The 22,888-nt window shown below is 45.2% G+C and overlaps 1 protein-coding gene across 1 annotated transcript; it reads right to left on the bottom strand.

The window, feature by feature from the left end:
* Nucleotides 1-144: 144 nt before the first annotated feature.
* Nucleotides 145-21,464, bottom strand: ACTG2 (actin gamma 2, smooth muscle). The gene is made up of 9 exons (XM_058550918.1): nucleotides 21,394-21,464; nucleotides 14,008-14,169; nucleotides 12,997-13,125; nucleotides 8,224-8,334; nucleotides 7,881-7,965; nucleotides 5,826-5,987; nucleotides 4,830-5,021; nucleotides 2,880-3,061; nucleotides 145-366 (listed from the first exon to the last, which is right to left on the bottom strand). Exons 2-9 carry the CDS (start codon nucleotides 14,131-14,133, stop codon nucleotides 223-225), a joined length of 1,131 nt encoding a protein of 376 aa, XP_058406901.1. The 5' UTR covers nucleotides 14,134-14,169; nucleotides 21,394-21,464; the 3' UTR covers nucleotides 145-222.
* Nucleotides 21,465-22,888: the final 1,424 nt, after the last annotated feature.

Raw genomic sequence — 22,888 nt, forward strand, 5'->3', positions numbered from 1 at the left:
CTCAATCTCCTCATCTGTAATATGGGGATAATAATAGTACCTACTTCACAGGGTCATTGTGTGGATTAGAAAAAATGTGTGAAAAGCCCTTAGCATTGTGTGTGAGACACAGCCCAGGACAAAAATGAGCCCCACACAGAGAAGTAAGGCTTGTAGGTTTTAATGTTTCATGATTGGTAGCAGAGCAGTCTCAAGGAGGTCCCCAGAGAATCTGTTCTGACTTTAGAAGCACTTCCTGTGGACAATGGAGGGCCCTGCCTCATCATACTCCGGCTTGCTGATCCACATCTGCTGGAAGGTGGAGAGAGAGGCCAGGATGGAGCCTCCGATCCAGACTGAGTACTTCCGCTCTGGGGGAGCAATAATCTGCAAAGAGCAAGTGTGGCAAATCATGGTCAGTCCCCAGGGAATAGGGAAGGTGGTCCAGAATCATCTCACCACACTGCCAGGCTGCCCCAGAGAAGGGCAGCCTTCATGGTCAGAAACAAACAGGGTAAATCTTGTGGTAGATTAGATTATTGCTCAAATCTTTACTCTCCCTCCTCCTAGGCCCTGCCCCTCCGGGGGAAGAGTGCACTGTTCCACCCTGTGACTTTGGGCTGGACCCTCTATTTGCTTTGGCCGATGGGATGTTAGCAGACATGACACAAGCAGGGGCTTGGAATGTGCTTCAGGCATGCAGTTGGGCATGCTCTCTTGTGCCTCGGCCATCTTCATGAGAAGAGCTCCCCTTGAGGAGCTGCTGGCCCTTCAGCCTGGGCCCCCTAATGAGAGATGTGGACCTTACCTGAGCTGGCTGGACCTGCGGAGCTGCTGAGCCAAGCCTGACCTAGATCAGCTGACTTGCGGATGCACAAGCAATAAATACTTATTATCTGCCTTGAGATGTCATAGTTGCTTGCTAGTCAGTGATAGCTGACCAATACAGACATCTATAGAGGGAGCGCTGTTCTGTTCTTGCCTGAAGTTTGGATGCATGGGCAGATTGGGCTGGGCTCCCTTCAGTCCGGAGTCTAAGCCAGTCTACTCAGATCTTGTCTTGAGCTTCACCTGTCAGCAGCCACTTGTATCTGAGACGTTCTCGAATTCCTACATACATTGTTCATCCTTGCCACTGGGAGTCCTGAGCTTAGCCTTTAGAAATTGGTTGTCACGTCAAACAACTGTGAGCTCCACCTAAAAGTGGATCCAGAAGGACTGTGACTCTTCAACTAATTTCCCAGTTTCTGAAGAGTGTAAGAATTTAGTGCTAGAACAAATTAGACACTAAATTGATTTTTTTGTCTCCTTAGAATCTCTCTACATATTTTCTAAATTGCAGAGATCATGGGATTGCAGAATAGAAGGGTCCTTAGAAGTTATCTTATTATTCATGCAGACAAAAGTCACTCAGACACTCCTTGGATAGATACCTCAAGGACCAGCACAGCCACTAAAAAGGAGACAGATTTTATTGCTAGGCAGTTCTAGTTGTGAGAAAACTCTGGCTTGTCTTGGGCTGGAGGTCCTAAATCTCAGCCCCACCCCCACCCCACATCTCTTCTTCCATATCCTTAAGGCTTGCCTCATCTCCTTCAATTCCTCTTTGCAAACCCTGCTGTCTAATTTGGCCGGGGGGGTTCGTACATGCACACTCACCCCTGGGCACCTTTGCTCACTCTAGTTCCCCTGCCTGGAGTGCCCTTTCCCCTCCTCTTGTCTTATTTAAGTTGCCCTTCCATTGGTTATGTCCACTAATTAGATCCTAAACTCCTTGAAGACTGACACATGTTGTTCAACTCAGGGCAGTGGCTGATAACTCACAACTATGCATCAAATCACTCGTGTTCGGTTATCAATGTAGGTGATGGGGACACCTCAGACCTATTGAACTAGAATCTGGGGGTGAGGCTAGGCTGCACAAGGTCCTGGTAAAAAGCCCCTGCTCCTGGCCTGGCACAATGCCCCCATAAGGTAGGCCTCAGGAAGCATGGCTGCTCCAGCGGCTCCGAGTGAGGGGAAGAGCACACAGGATCTCACCTGTTTCCTGGGGGCCCACTCTGCTTCCTTGTGCTGAGCACCATTTGGTAGGCAGGAGGAAGGCCTGGGGCAGCCTTCCTTTGTGAAGAAGGTTCTTAGGAAACTACAGAGAGAATACACTTCCTCAGATCAGACCTGCTCCCCAGAGACCAACTTTGTCGTGAGACTTTGTAACTTTTAACCTATTTGTTATCTCTATTCTATTCCTAACTCTTTTTCTAAACCTGCTAGTGGCAAAGTTTCTAGAAGCTCTGAAAGGGTCTGTGTGATTGCTTGGGCACCAGAGGCTGGGGAGAAGCCGTAAGACAGATGGGCTTCCATTTTCTGAGGCCTACAAAGTGAGAAACCCTGATGAGAAGCAGCATGGCGAGGGCTGTGGCCAAGACAAGAGGGCAGATCAGAGGCTGTCCAGGAATCGAGATATGTCCTGTGAGTTTGAACCAGCAGCCTGCCCCATGGCCAAACATTCCCTCTTTGGAACTTTTGCCCTCCTCTGGGGTAACACCGAGTCCTTTTTAAAGTTTAAAGATGCTGTAGTGTTGCCTCATTCTTTTCTTCCCCTCTAATTCCCTCCTCCTGATTTCCTCCTCAGCCTCCTCAGTATTCTCTTCATCCCAAGTTCCTTCACCCCCTCCTCGTACGGCATCCGTGTGATTATGTTTGAGAGTGTGCTAAATGTGTCTCCAGCCCAGCAGTGCCCAAGGAAGATAATCCCCTGAGATGATATCTCTCCCAGACCAGGGTGATGCTGAACCCAGGAGACACCAAGCTACAGGCCTGGCAGCCTGACTCCGAGCATCTCCCAAGTAGACAGTGCTTTGTACAAAAAACAGGATGGAGAAAACTGGGGTAAGACCTACCTTGATCTTCATGGTGCTGGGGGCTAGGGCTGTGATCTCCTTCTGCATCCTGTCGGCAATGCCAGGGTACATGGTGGTACCCCCAGAGAGGACGTTGTTGGCATATAAGTCCTTACGGATGTCGATGTCACACTTCATGATGGAATTGTAGGTTGTTTCATGAATTCCAGCAGACTCCATACCTGGTAGAGATCACAGTGAACATCCATCACTTCATAAATACCCACACCCGCAGCTCCTCAGTGATCCTTCTGTGGTTGCACCTACCCTTGTTCAGACCCCTAATGACTTCCCAAATGGATTGCAAGATCAGACCCTCTACCCGGTCTTCACTCTGCCTTTAGTTTCACCGTGTTCTGACTGGTCTTTCACACTGTTGCCTAAGGTATATTTCTAAAGGAACACTTTCATCATATCATCTTTTCTCATAGCTTTATGGAGACATAATTCTCGTACCATAATATTCACCCTTTTAAAGTGTACAGTTCAGTACTTTTTCGTATATTCACAGAGTTGTGCAACCATCACTACAATCTAATTTTAGAACATTTTTAACACCCCAAGAAGAAACCCCACACCCATTAGCAGACACTCCCCTTTTCCCCTTCACCACTTCCCCAGCCCTAGGCAGCCACTAATCTACTTTCTGTCTCTGTAGATGTGCCTCCTCTGGACGTTTCATATAAGTGGAATCATACAATATGTGGCCTCTTGTGTCTGGCTCCTTTCATTTAGCATAATGTTTGCAAGCATATTCATCCACGTTATAGCATGTGTCAGTACTTCATTCTCTTTTATTGCCAACTAATAGTCCATTGTATAGATATCCCCATGTCATCTTTGACAGTTCCCCATTGCCTACATGTTGGTAAGTAGCTACCTTAGCCTGGCACCAAGATCTTCCACAGTGAAAGGCCCTGCATGCCAAACCAGCTCATGCCCGCCTACCTGGCCTTCCCCACCTCTAGTCTTTTTTCCATGTGACATAATTCCAGACTGTAGATAGGAATCTTCCTAAAACTCAGACCTGGCTTTGCTGCACTGCTGCCTAAAAACTTCCAGGGCATCTCCATTGCTGATATGATTAACACATGCTCTTTGTGTGGTTGAGCAACTCTCCAATTTCCCCTCTGTGCAAACACACACACACACAGAACTCTCCCATCGGGTCCCAAATAGAACATGAACTTTCACGCCTCCAGGCCTTTGCACATACCATTCCATCTGCTTTGCATGCCATTCCGTACTCTCTACTACTTCCGTCCCCAGATACCATAAAATGATACTCATTTTTCAAGGTTCTGTTCATGTGTTCACCTTCTCTAAGGAGACGTCAATGATTTCCTAGGTTTGTAGCACTTTGTCCAGTTATTTGCTGTTTACCACTACCCTGTATATCAATATTTGCCTACAGGCCCATCTCTTCTTATACATTCCTCAAGAAAGTATTTGTTCTTGTATTAAATATTATCTTATTTAATCCTTGTTGCAACCCTATCTATTAGGTATTTTCATTATTTCCATTTTATAGATGAGAAAACCGAGGTTTTAAGAAGGTAACTTGTCCAAGGTGACAGGGCTTAAAGGGGCAGAATCAGGACTTAAAACCAGATCTGACCCCCAAAACCATCCTCTTTACTACTATAGGTTTTGGCCCCCCTGACCTAAATGTTGAGTGATCCAAGAAGTGTTTTGTGTATTAACCTCATTTTTAGTTTCAAGTTATATTCCCTACCCTGCTTTTTCTTTGTCTTGATTTCCTTACCCTTTTACTTGAAATTAGATTTTATCTATTTGTATTGTTTTAAAATTTTTGCCCTTCCTGGAAAAAATATGGGCCATGTATAAACAGTAAAGAAAGTGTGCATGACTCCTGGTGTTTCTCTTTCCATCCCTCACACCCCCCCGCCCTGCCCTCCCGATTGGCAGGGACCAGGGACAGCACTTCACCAATGAAGGAAGGCTGGAAGAGGGTCTCGGGGCAGCGGAAGCGCTCGTTGCCAATTGTGATGACCTGCCCGTCTGGCAGCTCATAGCTCTTCTCCAGGGAGGAAGAGGAGGCTGCTGTGGCCATCTCATTCTCAAAATCCAGGGCCACATAGCACAGCTTCTCCTTGATGTCACGCACGATTTCTCGCTCGGCTGGAAGAAGTCGAAATGACAGAAGGTCAATACTCAGTTCTGTTAGTTTGGTTGTCCCATTTTGATCTCCATGAAAAGCTCCTTCTTATTTCTACTTTGGATTTAGTCTTGGGATGAATGTTAATGTTTTCATTGATCTTTCTAAAGTGAAAGAGTTTAAAATCTTGATTTCCAAACAAAATTTCACATGGGCTCTTCTCCTTGCTGCCTTCACTCTGCCCTTGCAAAGCTCAGGCCTTCCTGAGGGCCTTGGAGGCTGCATTTCTGGTCTAGATGTAGGCTTCTATGTTATATGTCACAGAATCTAGGAATGCCTCTACCCAAAAACTCCTCTTGCCCAGGGGGGTCATTGAGGCATGACACTTTCCCCTTAGAAATTCAGACCTTATTTATTCCATCTGTCCTCAGACAAACCATAAACACCCCTAGGTAATGAAATGCATCACCAGATTTTTACTACCATTCACCCCTGTGAAAACTAGCTCTAATCCTGGCATGGACATGGACAGAGGTAGCAGGTCCCTGGGGCACTTAAAGGAGGGCTCAGCTGAGTGCTGCTTAGGATAAGTAGAACTAAGTCTTGTCCCCCTCCCCAGGGTGTCGGTCGGGCATCTTCCTCCTTAAATAAGGCCGCCTTGACTATCTGGTCTTGTCCAGCAGCCCAGCCCCAGCCTAAGGTTTCCCCATCTATCTCAAGAGAGTCTGAGGACACGGGGCCACAGACGTCTCATCAGTCCTGAGAACTTCTGATCCTAGATCAGGTTTGGCTCTGAGCTTGTCAGAATCAGGACAGGGGCCGGATACCTGTGGTCACAAAGGAATAGCCTCTCTCTGTGAGGATCTTCATGAGGTAGTCCGTGAGGTCGCGGCCAGCCAGGTCAAGGCGCATGATGGCATGGGGCAGTGCGTAGCCCTCATAGATGGGGACATTGTGGGTGACGCCATCCCCTGAATCCAGGACGATGCCTACGGACAGAGGGGATAGGATCTATGAAAACCTTTATTGTCTTTCATCTATCTCTTTCTAGGACCCCTTACCAAATGGTCTTCAACCACATTTATCTTTAGCAGCTAAGAAAATTCACCCACTGTGAGAATCATATTTTTTGTATACATCAATTTTTGTGTACATCAGTTTATTCTCCCAAATGAGACCGTAGGCTGCTGGAAGCAAGTATAATGTCTTCTCGTCTTATATTCCTTGAAACGCTTTTACAATAATGCATGCTTGTCAATTTGCATCTAGACTGCACATTCTTTAAGTGAGACTGGATAGTTTACACATCGTTCAGGCATCAAATTAACACATATGCATATGCATTTAGAATATTAGATCTGGAAAGGACTATAAAAACCAGCCAATAAGAAACAAATTAATGTCCTCTACTGATAAAACTTTTAGTAAACCACGAAGGGAAATGAGCTTTCTCAACATGATAAGAAATCTTTCCCGATCTAACAGCCACATCAAAATTGATGGTGAAACACTAATATTGTTATTGTATTATCATTATTTAATATTGTCCTGAATGTTCTAGCCAATGCAATAAGACAGAAAATAGAAATAAGGGGTATTATTATCAAAAGGAAACAGAATTGTCGTTATTTGCAGATGATAATGGTTGTATACCTGGAAGACACAAGAGAATCAACTGAGGAATGATTGGAGCTAACAAGCTGGTTCAGTAAGGGCCAGAGGCAAAATAAATATCCAGAGACCAGTAGCTTACTCTTGTATAAGGATGTTGATCTCAGCATATTTTATAATAAAAAATAAAAATTGAAGGCAACCTTAAGTTCCAGCAATAGAGAAATGATAAATAAATTATTAATAATTTATATTAATAATTTATATTAATAAGTAAATGACTACCATGTGGCCGTTAAACATGATGTTTACAACATAAAATCAAGTGCAAAGTGCAGGATACAAAACTGCATATACCCTATATTTCCCCATCACCTTCCTTATCACCTGCAGTGAAATTATCTTGTCTCTCCCCCACTAGACTCTTATTTCCGTAATGGCAGGGTCAGTCTTGTTAGTCAGTGTGTGCCCACGGCCTGGTGCAGTATGTGGCACGTGGTCGGGAGTAATGGAAAATATCTGATGAATGAATGAATGGGTAAATCAATGAATACATGAATGATTGAATGTTTGAAGTAAGTTCACGGAAGCTCTCAAGTCCTTATTAAAAATCACTTTATTTTGGGGCTGGCCCAGTGGCCCAGTGGTTAAGTGCGTGCACTCCGCTTCAGTGGCCCAGGGTTCGCAGGTTCGGATCCCGGGCGCACACTGACGCACTGCTTGTCAAGTCATGCTGTGGCAGCGTCCCATATAAAGTAGAGGAAGATGGGCACAGATGTTAGGCCAGGGCCAATCTTCCTCAGCAAAAAGAGGAGGACTGGCATCGGATGTTAGCTCAGGGCTAGTCTTCCTCACAAAAAATAAAAAATCACTTTATTTTGAAGTTCCCCCTGTTTCTTTGAGCACCTTTCTATATCAAGGCCACATACTTACACATCCACCATCACAGTTTCTGTCATTGATGCTTCATGAGCAGAAACATTCCAATATCGTTGGAAAGCGTGTATAAGCTCGGGGACTGACCACTGTGAGGGAAACGGCCCTTGCTGGATGTACTAGTCATGGTTTGTTCATGTAAACTCTTTCCAGCTGTACCGGGCAGACTTGCGTCTGCATTCTACATAGGCATTCCCTTCTGTCATCCCTAAGCGAGGTTTTCCCTGGACTTTGGCTGTCCATTTGATTCTTCTGAGCAGGAGACTCTGCAGGATCCCAGCTTCTCCCTACCTCCCCCTGAAGTCAGAAAGGGAACGGATTACAGGGCTACTCACCTGTTGTGCGGCCAGAAGCATAGAGGGAAAGCACAGCTTGAATGGCGACATACATGGCAGGGACATTGAAGGTTTCAAACATGATCTGAAAGGACAATGCAGAATAAAGGATTGTCTGGCAACATTCACAGCACTTCTTGGCCCATAGGATGGTTTGTAATCTTATTAAGGGCAGGGGCTGTGCCCCACTCCCCACTCCCACCTCCCATAGGACCTGGCATGGACTATGCACATAACAGGTCCTCAAAAAATTCTGTTGCATTGATGCGTGAATGAAAGAAAGATCTGGCCAAGCATCCACGTTGCGTTCTTGTGCCATTCTAAAGTCTTCCTGGCCTGTTACCTGAGTCATCTTCTCCCTGTTGGCCTTGGGATTTAGGGGAGCCTCCGTGAGCAAAGTGGGGTGCTCCTCAGGTGCTACCCGCAGCTCATTGTAGAAGGAGTGGTGCCAGATCTGGTTGAGACAAAAGTCAAATGAGCCCAGCAGACTCCCAATGGTCTGGAAAATTCCAATTGACATGTACATACTGGGGGAATATGGCACAATGTTCGCAGGATGGGCTGGATCTGGAGAGGAGACGTGTCAGCCCTGGGAATTTCTGATTGACATTTAGAGGTTATATTCCTTCTCAACATGGCCCCAGACAGGACTAAGATCTGAAGCCAATATGCATAGTGTGCTGATTATTTCCATCAGACCTTCCTTCTTCTTTCCTCTTCTCCCCTCTCTCCCCTGGTTTGTGCCCTGGGAGGCTAGACCCATTGCATCTCTCAGTGTTCCTGGCTTCTGGCTTCTGGTTATGTGTGGCTGATGAAGATACAGCAAGAGGTTGGAGAGTAGGAGGAAGGAGAGAGGTGAGGGTATTTCTCCGGGCAGTGGTGTGGCCCTCCATGAGCGCAGCTCCTGTTGGGTGGCCCCTCTTCCAGGGCTCCTGCTCTCACTGAGCTCTAGTGACATTCCCCAGCCCCCCTACCCCCTAGCTTCCACCTTAGGGATGTAAGAGCTTCCCTCTGTTGCTAGTACTTGGGTGCCTCAACATCACTTCCCAGTTGCCTTAACCCTGCTCACACTTCTGTAAGTAGTCCTTCCTTAAATTAATTTCAAAACCCCAGCTGAGAATATACTGTCTTCTGCTGGGAACCTGACAAATACGCTTGAACTTTCACTGTTTATTGTTGACCAGGCTGACGCCTTAGAGCGGGGTTTCTTGACCTCAGCACTTTGACATTTGAGGTTGGATAATTCTTTGTTGTGGGGAGCTGACCTGTGCATTACAGGATGTTTAGCAGCACCCCTGGCCTCCACCCACTAGATGCCAGTAGCACCTCTCCGCTGTGACAAGCAAAAATATCTCCAGACATTGCCAAATGTCCCCTGGGAGGCAAAATTGCCCTGGTGGAGAACCACTGCTTTAGAGGAACTTATTTCTTCCCTCTGTGTCCAGTTCCCTCTTCAGCGATCCAGGATGACCAAACAGGAGTCTTTATTTCAGAGGGATTGGGCAAAGAGTGGCAGGGACATACAGTTTTGATCTCCTCAGAGTGGGGGCATAGGGTCATTTGATTCCATTGTGCCCATGTATTTATGAATCTCCGGCTTTGTGCTGCGATGGTGCTAAGTGTGATAAGGGCAGATATGAATCAGATATGGCTCCTAGATCTTAGTGTTAATGTCTGGAGGGGAGGAAGACAGGCAAAAAGACAAAATACAAAGACACGTCCACTTTTTAAGTGAAGGAAGAGGCAGGCAAGTTCACTTTCTGGGGGATTTGAGTGGGCTCTGAAGGCAAAGGAGGGTCTCCAGAGGCTGAGATGGGCATCTGAGCAGAGGAAAAGGCACGAGCAGAGGCACTGGACTGTGCAAGTTTCACAGGAGATGAGAAAGAGATGGCAATTAGTGTTTATGAGGTGATGCCAGCATTTCTTCAAATGTGGGCCCAAGACGCCTTGTATCAGAACCACCTGGGATAATTGTTATAGGTGCAGGTTCCGAGGCTGTATCCCAGCCCCAGGTGTCAGAATCTTTGGGTGTTGGGCCCAAGCATCTAAACTTCATTTTATTTCATTTTTGGGGGTTTTAAAAAATACTTTAAAAGTTAACGTTGATAATTTTAAAATGAGAAAAAATACTGTTAAGAGGAATAAAAATCTCTTATATTTCTATCACCTATAATTAACATTTTGGCTTTTTTCTTCTTCCTAATATTTCACCTTTATGTATTTTCAAATTTATTATTATTAGCATTTATTTATTTCATATACTTTTATTTATTTGTTATTATACTATTATTATACTTTTATGTTGAAATTTGTTTTATGTTATTTATTTGTTAAATATTCAATAATAAATATTTATTTTTAGTAAATTGAAAAAACATTTATTTTTAATACTTACACAACATTCCATCATATACCTTCATATATTTAATCATGTTACTATTCAGGTATCTTCGATTTTTGTTTATAAATAATTCTATGGTAGCTATTTTTGAGTATATTACATTTTATTTTTATTCAGGGTGTTTTCCAAAGAAAAGAATTCTAAAAGTGGAATTACTGAGCTAAAACGCACAGCAATTGGAAGACCTTGATTTCTGTTACCAACAAAGAGGCTAATTTACTCCAGGATAAGAAAGTATCTGTTCTACCTCACCTTACTTGCATTCAATGTTCTCACTCTTCAAATAGGAAATAATTTGATAGGTAAGAATAATACCTAATTGGTTTACTTTGACTTTTTAAATTTGTTTCAAATGAGTTTAAACTTTTTCTGACTGGTAACTTTTTACACTTTCTATTTGGCAAATTATCTATTCATGTCCTTTGTTCTTTTGTCTGTTGGAGACTTTGTATTTTTAATTATCAGCTTGCATTAGCTGTTTATATTAATCCTTCATTGCACTTGTTGTGAATATTTTTTGCAGTTGCCCTTTGCCTGTTAACTTTGGTTTTATTTTTCACATACTGGAAGTAATGGTTTTTAAGAAGTCAAACTTGTCATTCTTTTTATCTGACTTTTTTCACCATAAATTTGATGAATACTCACACTTACTATATTGTATTTTTTTATTATTTGAATTTTTATATTTAACTTTTATATTCAATTGATATGTGTTTAGTGAAAATACTATGAGGTAAGGGCAGTAAACAAAGATTTCCCAGCCCCCAAATAACTAATCCATTGTCCTGGAATAATTCATGGAATAATCCTTTTCTCTCCTATGGTGTTAGAAGTTGCATTTATCATGTATTTCCTCTTTCCATTTGTGCTGATATCCAATTGTTTTAATTTTTATAACTCTATATTATATTTTAATATTTGGATATGACAAGTCTCCTCTCATAATTTTTCTTATTCATTTTGTTTTCATAATTTTTGCCTTATTTATTTCTCCAAACATACTTGATGATTATTTTGCATAATTAAAATTGTGATTTTTTTTTTTTTTTGGGCAAACTCAGAGAAGCAGAGAGGAGAATGGTAGTTACCAGGAGCTGGGGGGAGGGGGAAAAGGGGAGATGTTGCTCAAAGGATACAAAATTTTAGTTATGCAGGACAAATAAATTCTGGAGATCTAGTGTATAGCATGGTGATGACAGGTGACCATACTGTACTGTATACTTGAAATTTGCAAGAGAGTAGATCCTAAGTGGTTTCACTACAAGAAAAAAACAAAAGGGAACTATGTGAGGTGATAGATATCTTAATCAGCTTGAATGTGGTGACTGTTACACAATGTATATATGTATCAGATCATCACTTTGTACTCCTTAAATATATACAAATTAAAAAATTGTGGATTTTTTATTGGAATGGCAATGAGCCGACAAACTAATTTGAGAGGATCTGACAGCTTTACCCATTCAGTTTTTCTTTTAAGGCACAGAATATATTTTTAGGGGTTTCTTTAAAGAGTTCACATATTGTTACTACTGTGAATAAAATATTTCATCTGTTGTGTTTTCAAATTGGATATTGTTAGATACATATGAATGATATATGCCATTTATTGAGCATTAAGTATGGTCCATGCCTTGGGATTATACTAAGTATTTACCTAATTCAATCTCCAAAGCCACCTAATGAAGAAAGTATTTTATCTCCACAAATGAGGAAACTGAGGCCTAGAGGGAAGGATTTGAACTCAGGTCTCTCTGCCACTGACTCCAGTCAGTGTCTGTGCTCTTAACCGCTCCACTGAGTGACGCGGAAGCTATTGTATTTTATCTATTTATCTCACGTCCAGAGTAACTGAATCTAGGATTTAGAGAAAAGTCTATGTGGATTACAGATTTCAAATCTACCTTCTTTATTCCCAGTGGCAGTCTGCTCAATAAGCCCTCTATTACATTTCAAAAGGCAGAAACAAGAATTGCAAAAACAAGCATTCTCAGACAACTGTCAGTAGAATTTATCAAAAGAATATTAGAAAGGCTCTATTAACATTTTTCACACATGATTTTGTTTATCACAAACTATCATTTAAAAATTGACCCCCCCTTGTATTTTCTTATGCAGAAAAAAAAAAGCTTTTAGAAACCCCTAGAGATTCCTACTTAAAATTTTCATTAGAGAATCATCGTAATAATATAGCATCAGTGCACCTAGCTGAGGTCATGACAGGGAAAATAAAAAGGAGAGAAGGCTATTTGCCTCTCTCAAGACAGCGTCAGCATTCTAAAGAGGGGATAAGCACTGGGCTGGAGTGAAAGCTGCATGAAAGGACAAAGCTGGGAATTAGGCAGGACCAGGTCCTCAGATGCCAGATAAGGAGTTAGGAACCCACTGTTGGTTAGCAGGAGCTACTGAAGATTCCTGAGGAGGTGAGTGACATGATCTGATCTGTTTTTGGAAAGGTAAGCTTTGCAGCAGCATAGAGAATTAATTGGATGAATGAGGCAGGAGACAAATCAGTCAGGAAGTCATTGCAATAGGCCAGCGAGAGATCTTGGCAGCCTAGGCTGGAGAATGGCCATGAGATGGACAGGAAGGAAAGAAGGATGTGAGAAACATTTTAGAGGAAGAGTTGACAGGGCACAGTTGCCTGGGAGATGACAGTGTCCTGATGATGTATTATCATTAAAATGAGCACGTTAAAGGAGAGTCCACCGATACCTTCTCCATGTCATCCCAGTTGGTGATGATGCCGTGTTCAATGGGGTACTTGAGAGTTAGGATCCCTCGCTTGCTCTGAGCCTCATCCCCCACATAGCTGTCTTTCTGGCCCATTCCCACCATTACACCCTGCAACGCAAAAGAGAAGGAGAGAGACGTGAATTGGCCAAGGCTCCTCTTAGAGGGATTCAAGCATTGGAGGGTCTCTGAAGAAGGATGAAAATAGGAAAAACGTCCTTCTTCCCCTGGAAACAGGACAGCAGGAGACAAGGATGGGGCAGATACTGATGAATATGGCAGTGACGGGAGGCAAGGTGGAAGATTTCTCGTGGACTTGTCTCTCTTCTTCCTCCTAAGACAATGTCATTTTCTGAGAGAGAACAAGACCTATCTATACACTTCTTCCCCTTCCCTTACTTTATACACACACAGGGGACTTGTACTTGCCCTCCTCCAAGAGCCTTTGTTCATGGTCTTCTCTCCACCTGCTGAGATCCTCCTTATGCTCAGTTATCCCCTTTTCTATGAAGTCTTCCCTTCCCTAGTCCCTCCATTCAGATTCAATCTCTCCCTTCTTTGTGCTCTCCTGGTGAAATATTTAGCCTCTATTCCAGCCTGTAATCTCAAATTATTTGTGTGTGTATCTTCATGGAGTATAAATTTCTAAAAGGCAACGGGCTTGTTTAATTGCTATATTTCAAAAAGGTTTCTTCCAAACCTCGCAACCCCAAGGACTTAAGCGAAACATAATACCATCATTGCAGGCCTGATGGATGTTGGTTTTGGTCTTGGATATTTCTATTTAAAGAGTCTTGCTCTATTATTTACTTGGAAGAGAGTCCCCCACCCCCAACACACACACACATTCATAATCACACACACACACACTCATATTCACACACACGCACACACAAACACGTGAGCACCATACAGCCCAGCATAGTCTCCACGATGCAGCGCTTACTCCTAGTGGCTCAAAGCCTCAAAGCCTTACTCTAGATGAGCACACACCTGGTGGCGAGGGCGGCCCACAATGGAGGGGAAGACAGCCCGGGGGGCATCATCTCCTGCGAAGCCTGCCTTGCACAGGCCAGAGCCATTGTCACACACGAGCGCAGTGGTCTCCTCTTCACACATGGTGAGTGTGGTCAAGTGAACCGGGGGCTGGAGCACCTTGGGGGTGAGGGAGAAGAGAAGTAGTCATCCACTTGTCAAAATCATGTCAGAGACAGTCCTCTTGGCTTTGGGACCTGACCCCATCAGCAACCAGAGCCCAGTTCCAGGAGGGACAGGCGTGGACCTGGCCTCCCTCTCTCTGGTAGTTGGGCTTCTGACCTTCACCCTGCTGTTATAGGATGAATTGTGTCCCCACAAATTCCCATGTTGAAGTCCTAACTCCCAGCACCTCAGAGTGTGACTGTATTTGGGGATAGGGTGTGTAGAGAGGTAAGTAAGGTAAAATGAGGTCATTAATCCAACATGACTGGTGTCCAATATGACTAACCCAATAGGATGGGTGACTTTATAAGAAGAGGAAATTAGGACGTAGAGACAGAGGGAAGACCATGTGAAGACACAGCAAGAAGATGGCCATCTACAAGCCAAGGAGAGTGGTCTCAGAAAAAACCAACCCTGCCAATACCTTGATCTTGGACTTCTAGCCTCCAGAACCGTGAGAAATAAATTTCTGTTGTTTCAGCCACCCAGTCTGTGGTACTTTGTTATGGCAGCTCCAGCAAATTAATCCACCTGCCTCTTTTTTTGTGTGTGAGGAAGATTAGCCCTGAGCTAACATCTGTTGCCAATCCTCCTCTTTTTGCTGAGGAAGATTGGCCCTGGGCTAACATCTGTGCCTATCTTTCTCTACTTTATATGGGATGTCGCCACAGCATGGCTGGATAAGCGATGCGTCGGGCTGCACCCTGTATCCGAACCCACGAACTCTGGGCCGCCGAATCAGAGTGCGTGAACTTAACCACTACACCACCAGGCGGCCCGTGACCTGCCTCTTAAAGACCTGAAGTGGCTACAAAGCTTTAATCCAATGGAGAGAATCTCTAAAAGACTTGAAGGTTAGGAAGGGAGTTGAAAAAACTGCAATATACATGACAAAGGATTGTTATTTACTATATATAAAGAACTCTTACAAATCGATAAGAAAGAAGTAAACAGCCCAAAAGAAAAACAAAGACTAGATGAATAGATAATTGACAGGAAAGGACTACAAATACCCAACAACTATATGAAAAGATGCTCAGCCTCCCTCGTTATCAGAGAAGTGCAAACGAAATAAGACCATTTTCACCCATCGTAGGGTTAAGATTCAAAGTTTTATGATACGGGTTTGCAAGGATGTGGGAAAACTGGCACTCTTTACCTAGAGAAACACACAAACACACAATTTGGCACTACCCAAAGGTCCAGGTTAGGGGATACTGTACGGAAGTTAAGAGAAGAGCCAGGCAGATCTATATGGACTAACATGCATAGGTTTCTAAACTATTCTCCTGGGTGAACAAAGCAAGTTGCAGAATAGAATGTACAGCATAAAACCATTTATGTGAGTTCTTTTTAAAGCAAAAATATCAATATCGTGTATTTTCCATCACTTTCTATTAGTGGATATGAACACATAGCAAAAAGTTCTAGAAAAAAAAGTCTAAGACTGATCACATGATTACCTCTGGAGGTGGGAAGGAGACTGGGAGAGGAGGTGCCAGGTTGTAGCTGTTACGTTTTAAATTTTCACAAGGAGACTGTATTCACGTATAGTTTATAATTAAAATCAGTAACATAACATATCATTAAGGAAAAAAAATTGCAGTAGTTATCCATGAAATGTACAATCCAAAGGGTAGAAGCCCCTTGAGGAGGAAGGGGCAGCCTGAGAGGAGAGAGGAAAGCAAGAGAATTCACGATGGGTGGGATTCACTGCCCCCTGCCGCTTCAGACGGAGGAAACAGAAGCCTCCACCAACGCTGATATCTGAATTTGGATGGCTGCAAAGTGATGAGGGAATGAATTTTTCCAACATCTGTTGCAGGTTTTCTTTCTTTTTGGTTAAAAGACAACATCTGACAAATTCTTGGCACTTGGTGATAAAGGAGAAGCAACAGAAGCTCGGGAGATGGTGAGCAGACTGCCTCCTAGCCTGGGAAGCCCCAGGTGGGACAAAGTGGAAGTGGGAAAAGTCCTGGCTGAGGGGTCGGGAAGGCCGACCTTCAGAAGTCTGGAGAAGAGAGGCACGAGGCTTGGGAAGAGAAGGTGGCTGCAGAGGAGGAAGGCCCACTGAAGCTTCGTTCAGAATGTGTGACCACAGGGGGGGAAAGCGATAGCTGCTATGGAAATCTGTGACCTTAGCCCCTCAATAGTCTTACACTGAAGATGGACAACGAAGACCAAGATCAAAGCAAAGAGGAGATAGAGCCATGAGCATGTGAATGTGAGGTCAGAAAAGCTAAGTAGAGAGGAGCAGAAGCTTGTGAACAAAATTTTTAAGGCTAAAAGGAAGCCCTTCCCTGTTATGTTCAAAGCAGGGTGCATGCTAGGGGAGATGCCTGCTATGACTTCGTGAGTCTAGTTCTGCTTCTGTCCTTTTTGATCCTCGTGACTCCCCGGCCATGGAGATCAAGTCCCAACTCTCTAACTCGGCCCACAGGGCCCAGCAGGGTCTAGCCCTGCCTGTGTCTCCAGGCTCATCTTCCCTCTTGCCCCCTCTTGGTCTTCTCACTCTGGCTATGTGGAGTTTCTTCTTTTTCTCTGACCTGTGTCGTCTCCTCTCCCTTCTGGATCTTTAGACACAAAGTCTGGAACACCCTTCCCCCTACCTGTTTGCTAGTCTAACTCCTATCACCTGTCAGTCCTGTGTCAACACTGCATTTTTGTGAGGCCTCTCTGGCTACTGGTCTCAGTTAGTGGCCTCTCTTCTTTGCTCCCTACAGTACCTTGAACTTGCCTGAGCAATGATCAACTCTGCAGATCCCGGCTCATCCGTCGCTCTGTAAAGGCAGGAGCTGGGTCTGTCTTGTGCCCCAGCCATTCTCCAGTGTGCCTAACACAATATCTGTCACAGAGCGGGCTCTTAAATGTTTGTTATCAAAATGGACAAGGGAAGGAATCAATGGATGTCAAGGAGAAGGATTTTCAGAACAACAAAGGTAGAACAAACATTGGTTAGAGGAAATCAAAGTCTGAGATGAGATGGAGACAAAAGGAAAGCACATAGCTGCTCAAAAAAATATTGTCTCTGGGTCTGAACAGTTTCTGGGTTGCAGAGAAGATCCCCAACCTCCTACCATATTGAAAGAATGGAGAAGTAGAGAGATGTCAGCAGACTGGAAATGGGCAAATGTACCAGTGTTCAAAAAGGGAAAGAAGGCAGATTTATAAAACCTCAGATAATCTTGGATATGCAAGTTAGGCAGCTTTCCAGGAGGCATTATTAAAGAAGCAGTGATTTCTTATAATCAGTAATGGTTTACCAAGAACAAATATTGTCAGAACAAATGTTAACAGCCCTCCCTTTTCCCCGGGACCACTGGGCTGGGAATGCAGGAGACATTGAGCCAAACTTGAACGTGGCATCTCACAAGGTCCCCTGTGATATCCTCATTGATAAAGCTATGTGGGCTGAACAATAAATCAATTAGGCATATTTACAGCTGCCTTAGTTACTGTCACTGAATGGTCTTGATTGATGGTCAAGGTCAACCTGGAGGCAGCAGTATGCCTCAGGGATCCACTCTTGGTCCTTTCTCATGTGGTGATTTTATAAATGAATTGGATGAAAATATAGAGCACATGCTGATCAAATTTTCAGATAAAGCAGATCTAGGGGAGAGATTAATATTAAATATGTTGGATGGAAGAATCAAAATCCAAAGAGATCTCAAAAAGCAGAGAAAATAAGCTGAATCCAATAAGATTAAATTTAATGGGATAAATATGAGGTTCTGCACGTGAGTGTAACTAGCCACACTGTGAAAGCTCTTGTTCTGCATCTGTGAGCAGGACCTGGAGTCTTGTCGACAGTCAACAGGGTGCTGTGGCTGGGATAAAAGCTAACCCCACCTCTGGCTGGAGTACTGTGCCCGGTTCTTGGGGCCACCCTTCCTGGAAAACGTGTAGGGAAGTGGGCTCACCTTCACTGCTGACATATGTCAAATTGAACTACTTTTCAGAAGAGGAATTTGAAAATTTCTAATCAAAAGCCTTAAAAAGCATATATGGGTGTGTGTATATATATATATACACATATCTTGTATATAATGTACAGTTATGCATCTCTTAACGACGAGGATACGTTCCGAGAAATGCGTCATTAGGTGATTTTGTTGGTGAACATCACAGAGTGCACTTCCACAAACCTAGATGGTACAGCCTACTACATGCCTAGGCTATATGGGACTAATCTTACGGAACCACCGTTGTATATTCCATCTGTCATTGACAGAAACATCATTATGCAGCACATGACTGTATATATCTTTTGATATAAGACGTAAATATTCTTTGACTCCACAAGGGCGCTTCTAGGAATTTATCCTTGGGAACCACTCATGGGTGAGTGCAAATATTTGGCCAAGAGCCAGGTTATCACAGCTTTGTTTAAAATAGCCAAAATCAAAAACAACTTGAATGTCAAAAAAAGTTATTGAATAATAAATAAATTGGCTTGTAAACTAATTGCCAGAAACCTCCATCTGATGGAGAGAGCAGAATATTTAATGCAATGGAAAAGGCACGTGCTGCTTTGCTAGGTGAAACACAGCAGTGTTCTGTGTTTCCATTTTTGGTAAAAATGTATTTTTAATTTAAAAAAATTGAGGGTTCTTCACACATATTGTCTATTTAATACTCATGAAGGCTCTGAGGGAAGATATTTTTATTTCCATTTACAGATTTGGAAACCAAGCCTCAGAGAAGTGAAAGGACTTAGCCCAGGTCTCTCAGCAGGAAGAGGCAGGGCTGGCGCCAGCCCAGGACAGGTGCCAGAGCCCAAGCCTGCACCTTCCTCACCACCTTGGTGAAACTGGCATGACTTCTCCATGTTTGGTGTTTTGGCTTCTGCCTCTGTGTCTCTCTAGAGCTGTTGGCAGCAAAAGCCCTAAAATAAAAGGGTCTGTGTTCTTTTCTGTCTCTGAGCCTCTGAGCCCTCCAAGGCCAGGACTGCGTCTAGATTTACGTTACAGCCCCTGCACCCATCTTGGTGGTTAGCAGATAGTTAGTGCTCAAATTGTTACATTAGTCAGACAATCCCACCACCTGAGTGGCCCCCTCCCAGACCTGGTCTGCTCTGCTCCTGGGATCCCCGAGTCCCCACAGTCCAGTCTTATGACAGCTTGGTCACATGGGCCTGATTTAGAACCACACAGGGACAGTTTTCTCTCACACACTGGTCAGCAAGCAGCTGTGCTTCCCCGTTCTAGCAGGTGGTCCACCTTGAGGGGAAAGCAACTTTGAAAGCTACAAAGTGGCCAGAGGCAAAGCTGCACCTCCGGGACTGTCTCCCTCCAGGGTCCCCTCAGCATCCCTCTCTCGTGTGATTGATAGGTCAAGCCAGTCTGGCTTTTCAGTGAACACTTGTGTCTCTCACTGAGTTCCCCACACACGAAAAGAGTATTGGACTTTGTTTCCCAGCAGTTGAGACAAGCCACACAGTGACTTACAGCTGTCAACAACGCCATTCTGCAGCACTTGGGGTGGATTTAAATCTGCCGTTTTGGAAGCGGAACCAAGTGAGAAGGGAGGGAGCTGAGGACAGGGTTAGGGCTGTCAGCCTGGAGCGGAGCCTTCCAGCCCGCGCTGCCCTGGGAAGAAGGGTTTCACTGTGGAGCCAGGCTCTCCTGGAATGTCTCTGCTGGGAGACTTTCTAAACCTTCCTCAGCTGCTTGCTTGTAATTTGTGGCTAGACCCCCTAAGGAGTCCCTAAGGAACAGGGACAGTGTCCGGCACATAAGTGCTCAATAAATGTTGGTGGAATGAACAAAGGGAAGGAGGAAAGAAATCTTGCCTCAAGGTCATGCTCAATGTCATCCTGCCCATCTTGCTTTCCCAGGCCTGGCACGTAGAGTCTCTCCACTCACTGCAGTTTCTCCAGCACCCGTTCATCTCCACCACAGGAGGCTCTCCTTTCAGCCCAAGGGCTAACCCACTCGAGTAATGAAAGCAAGGGCTTAGAGCCTCCCTGTGCAAAGTGTGGTCCCAGGCCAGCAGCCTCAGCATCACCTGGGAGCTTATTGGGAATGCAAATTAGCAGGCCCCGCCCCAGCCTACTGAGTCAGAATCTGGGGTGGGATGAAGAGCAATCTGTGTTTTAATAAACCCTGCAGGTGATTCCTAAAGTTTGCGCACTAGGGGCCAAGCCCTAACAGCGCTGACTGAGCACTTGATAACAGGTACTATCTCATTCAGTCCTCACAACAGCACTGCCAAGTAGACAGTATTACCATTACTCCCATTTTACAGGTGAAGAAATTGAGGTCACTCAGTAACTTTGGGAGCCGGTAGTCTGCCTCCGAGGCCTGCAGCACTGCACCAACCTGCCTCAGTGGTGAAGACATGTTAGCAGACTCTGATCACCAAAGTGGAAACGGTCCCTTGGTCTCATTTTCCTCTTAATTATTTGTGCGCATGTTGTGGGGAGGGGTGGACAATGGCATTGGTGGGTGGTTTCATGGCTGGGTGTGAATTTTTTGGACAAGTTGCTTAACTTCTCTAGGCCTCAGTGTCCTCCTCAGAGAATGAATTAGGTGGCTCCTATGTTCCTCCAGCCCTAAAGACACGTGATGCCACAGAACACTTGCCCGCACTCCCCTCCTGACTTTCTGCATCCCCCAATGACCCTGGAGCCTTCAAGGACTGAGAAAATTCTCCGTTCACCTCAGCCAAGCATGAATCAGAGGATAGTGAGAGCCACAGGAGGACCGAAGAAAATGCACTCCCATGCCTAACGCAGACATCTCACAGACACTGGGACCGTCGTTGGCTTTGATTCAAATACTCTGAGAAGAAGTCATTTTTCTGAAAAGCATCTGCTCCCCTAAGACAGCCTCCCAGACATTCTGAGCCACAACTAAGAACACGAGGGTGTAGATCTGCGCTGGCCCTGGTGAGCAAGGCGAGTAGAGGCGGCAGGTGTTACATCCCACCTGCCACCCAGTTAGGAGGGCCGGGAGCATGGTTCCACGCCGCCCCTGCCCCAGGATGCCGCCTAGCCAGAAATGACTTTTCCTGGAAGGCAGCAATGTGCTTGGAGGCACCGCTGCCCACCGAGGGCCTTGACGTGTGACCTGGGCCAGCGTCACGGAAGCCAGGCCAATCTGGAGACGCCTCCTGCACCCAGGGGGCCAGGCAGCCCCAGAAAGGAAGAGACGGCAGAAGCTGCACAGTACTCACCGAGGGTGTAACAGGTCCTTCTCCCAGTGACTGAGGGCTGGTGTGTCTTTGGCAGAAATACCAGAGCAATATAAAACCCCAGAGGCGGATCTTCTTTAAACAGAGTCCCTAAAAAGGCCAGCTGACGGTGTGTTAGCAATATTACCATATAAGGTGGTTTTTTCAATAAATCGGCCTAGGGGGGTGGGGAAGGGGGTTGGGTAGAGTGAATTATCATTTGAAAAATGTATGCAAAAGGGTTCCAGTGGCAACAACCCTGGTGCTGGCGGATTTGTTCCTTTTATGCTGCACTTGCATAAACAAAACTCACACCAGGCCTTATAAGCTGCCCAGAGTGAGGCCAGATGCAGCTCTGCTCCTGGAGAGAGAACCATACCAAGAATGGCAGTGGACCTCCTCCCTCCACACCCCCCTCCTCTGGACCTGCTGCCCGCTGCCCCCAGCTTGGCCTGGAATACCCATGCGGTGTCCCCAAAGTGGGTGCAATTCTGCCTGTCTGGTGCAAGCCCAGGACAGCTAAAAGCCAAAGGGGAATGCCACCCATACCTGGGGAAGAAATCCTGTGTGCCCTACTCACCTGCTGCCCCGCACACAAGCTCCTAAGCCCTGGGCTGAGTCACCCAGGGGTCCCAGGACACCTTAAGCCTCCTCTGAAACATCACTGTCTCCCGTCTTTCTCCTTTCCTTATTGGATTCCCTCTACCAGTCCCTAAATATTGAGAATTACAGACCAAGAGAGCTACCTTAGGGTTGAGGCACACCCGACAAAACTCACAAGCTTGTAGAATTTTCCACAGCCCTGTGGTTCTTGCTCTTCTTTTTGTAATTCACGTACTCTCCCTGGGTAGCTGTTTCATTTCCCACACCATCAGCTACCAGCTCTGTGGCAATTACTTTCAACTCCACATTCCCACGGTCCCAATACCTCATGCCTGATCCAGACTAAAATTACTGATTGCCTATTGGACATCCTAAACCCTTGACCCCTACCCTCAACGCTGCTGTGACTCCTGGGTTCCCTACCTCACAGTCCTTCTCCTCAATCCTTCAAGCTAGAAACCCCCGAGTCAGTGTCGCCTCCTCACACTCTCTCATGCTCTCAACCACTGGGGCACATTTCCTGGTGGCCCGCCCCCTAGAAGTGCCTCTCGGCTCTGCATTCTCCTCTCTGACCCTTCTTGTCCATCCCTGCTGGTCCTCCCCTGCTTCGGGCTCTGGTCCTGTCTGGCCTGGAGCCGCCATAGCTTACTGACTCGCCTTTCTGACTCTGCCCCATCCTGAAACCCAGCGGTTCCCAAAACGTGGTCCCCAGGATCACCAGAAGGCAGCGTCAGCGTAGCCGGGGGTTGTATTAGAAGCGCAGATTCTCCAGCTTCCCCCAGACCTATTGAATCAGAAACTCCAGTGGTGAAGATCGGCCACCTGTGTTTTACAAACCTCCCTCCACCCAGGTGTCCAAGATACCTCCCTCCACCAGAAGAAGCCCATGTCTAAT

The sequence above is a fragment of the Diceros bicornis genome, chromosome 12, assembly GCF_020826845.1.
Source record: "Diceros bicornis minor isolate mBicDic1 chromosome 12, mDicBic1.mat.cur, whole genome shotgun sequence".
Classification (NCBI taxonomy): Eukaryota; Metazoa; Chordata; class Mammalia; order Perissodactyla; family Rhinocerotidae; genus Diceros; species Diceros bicornis.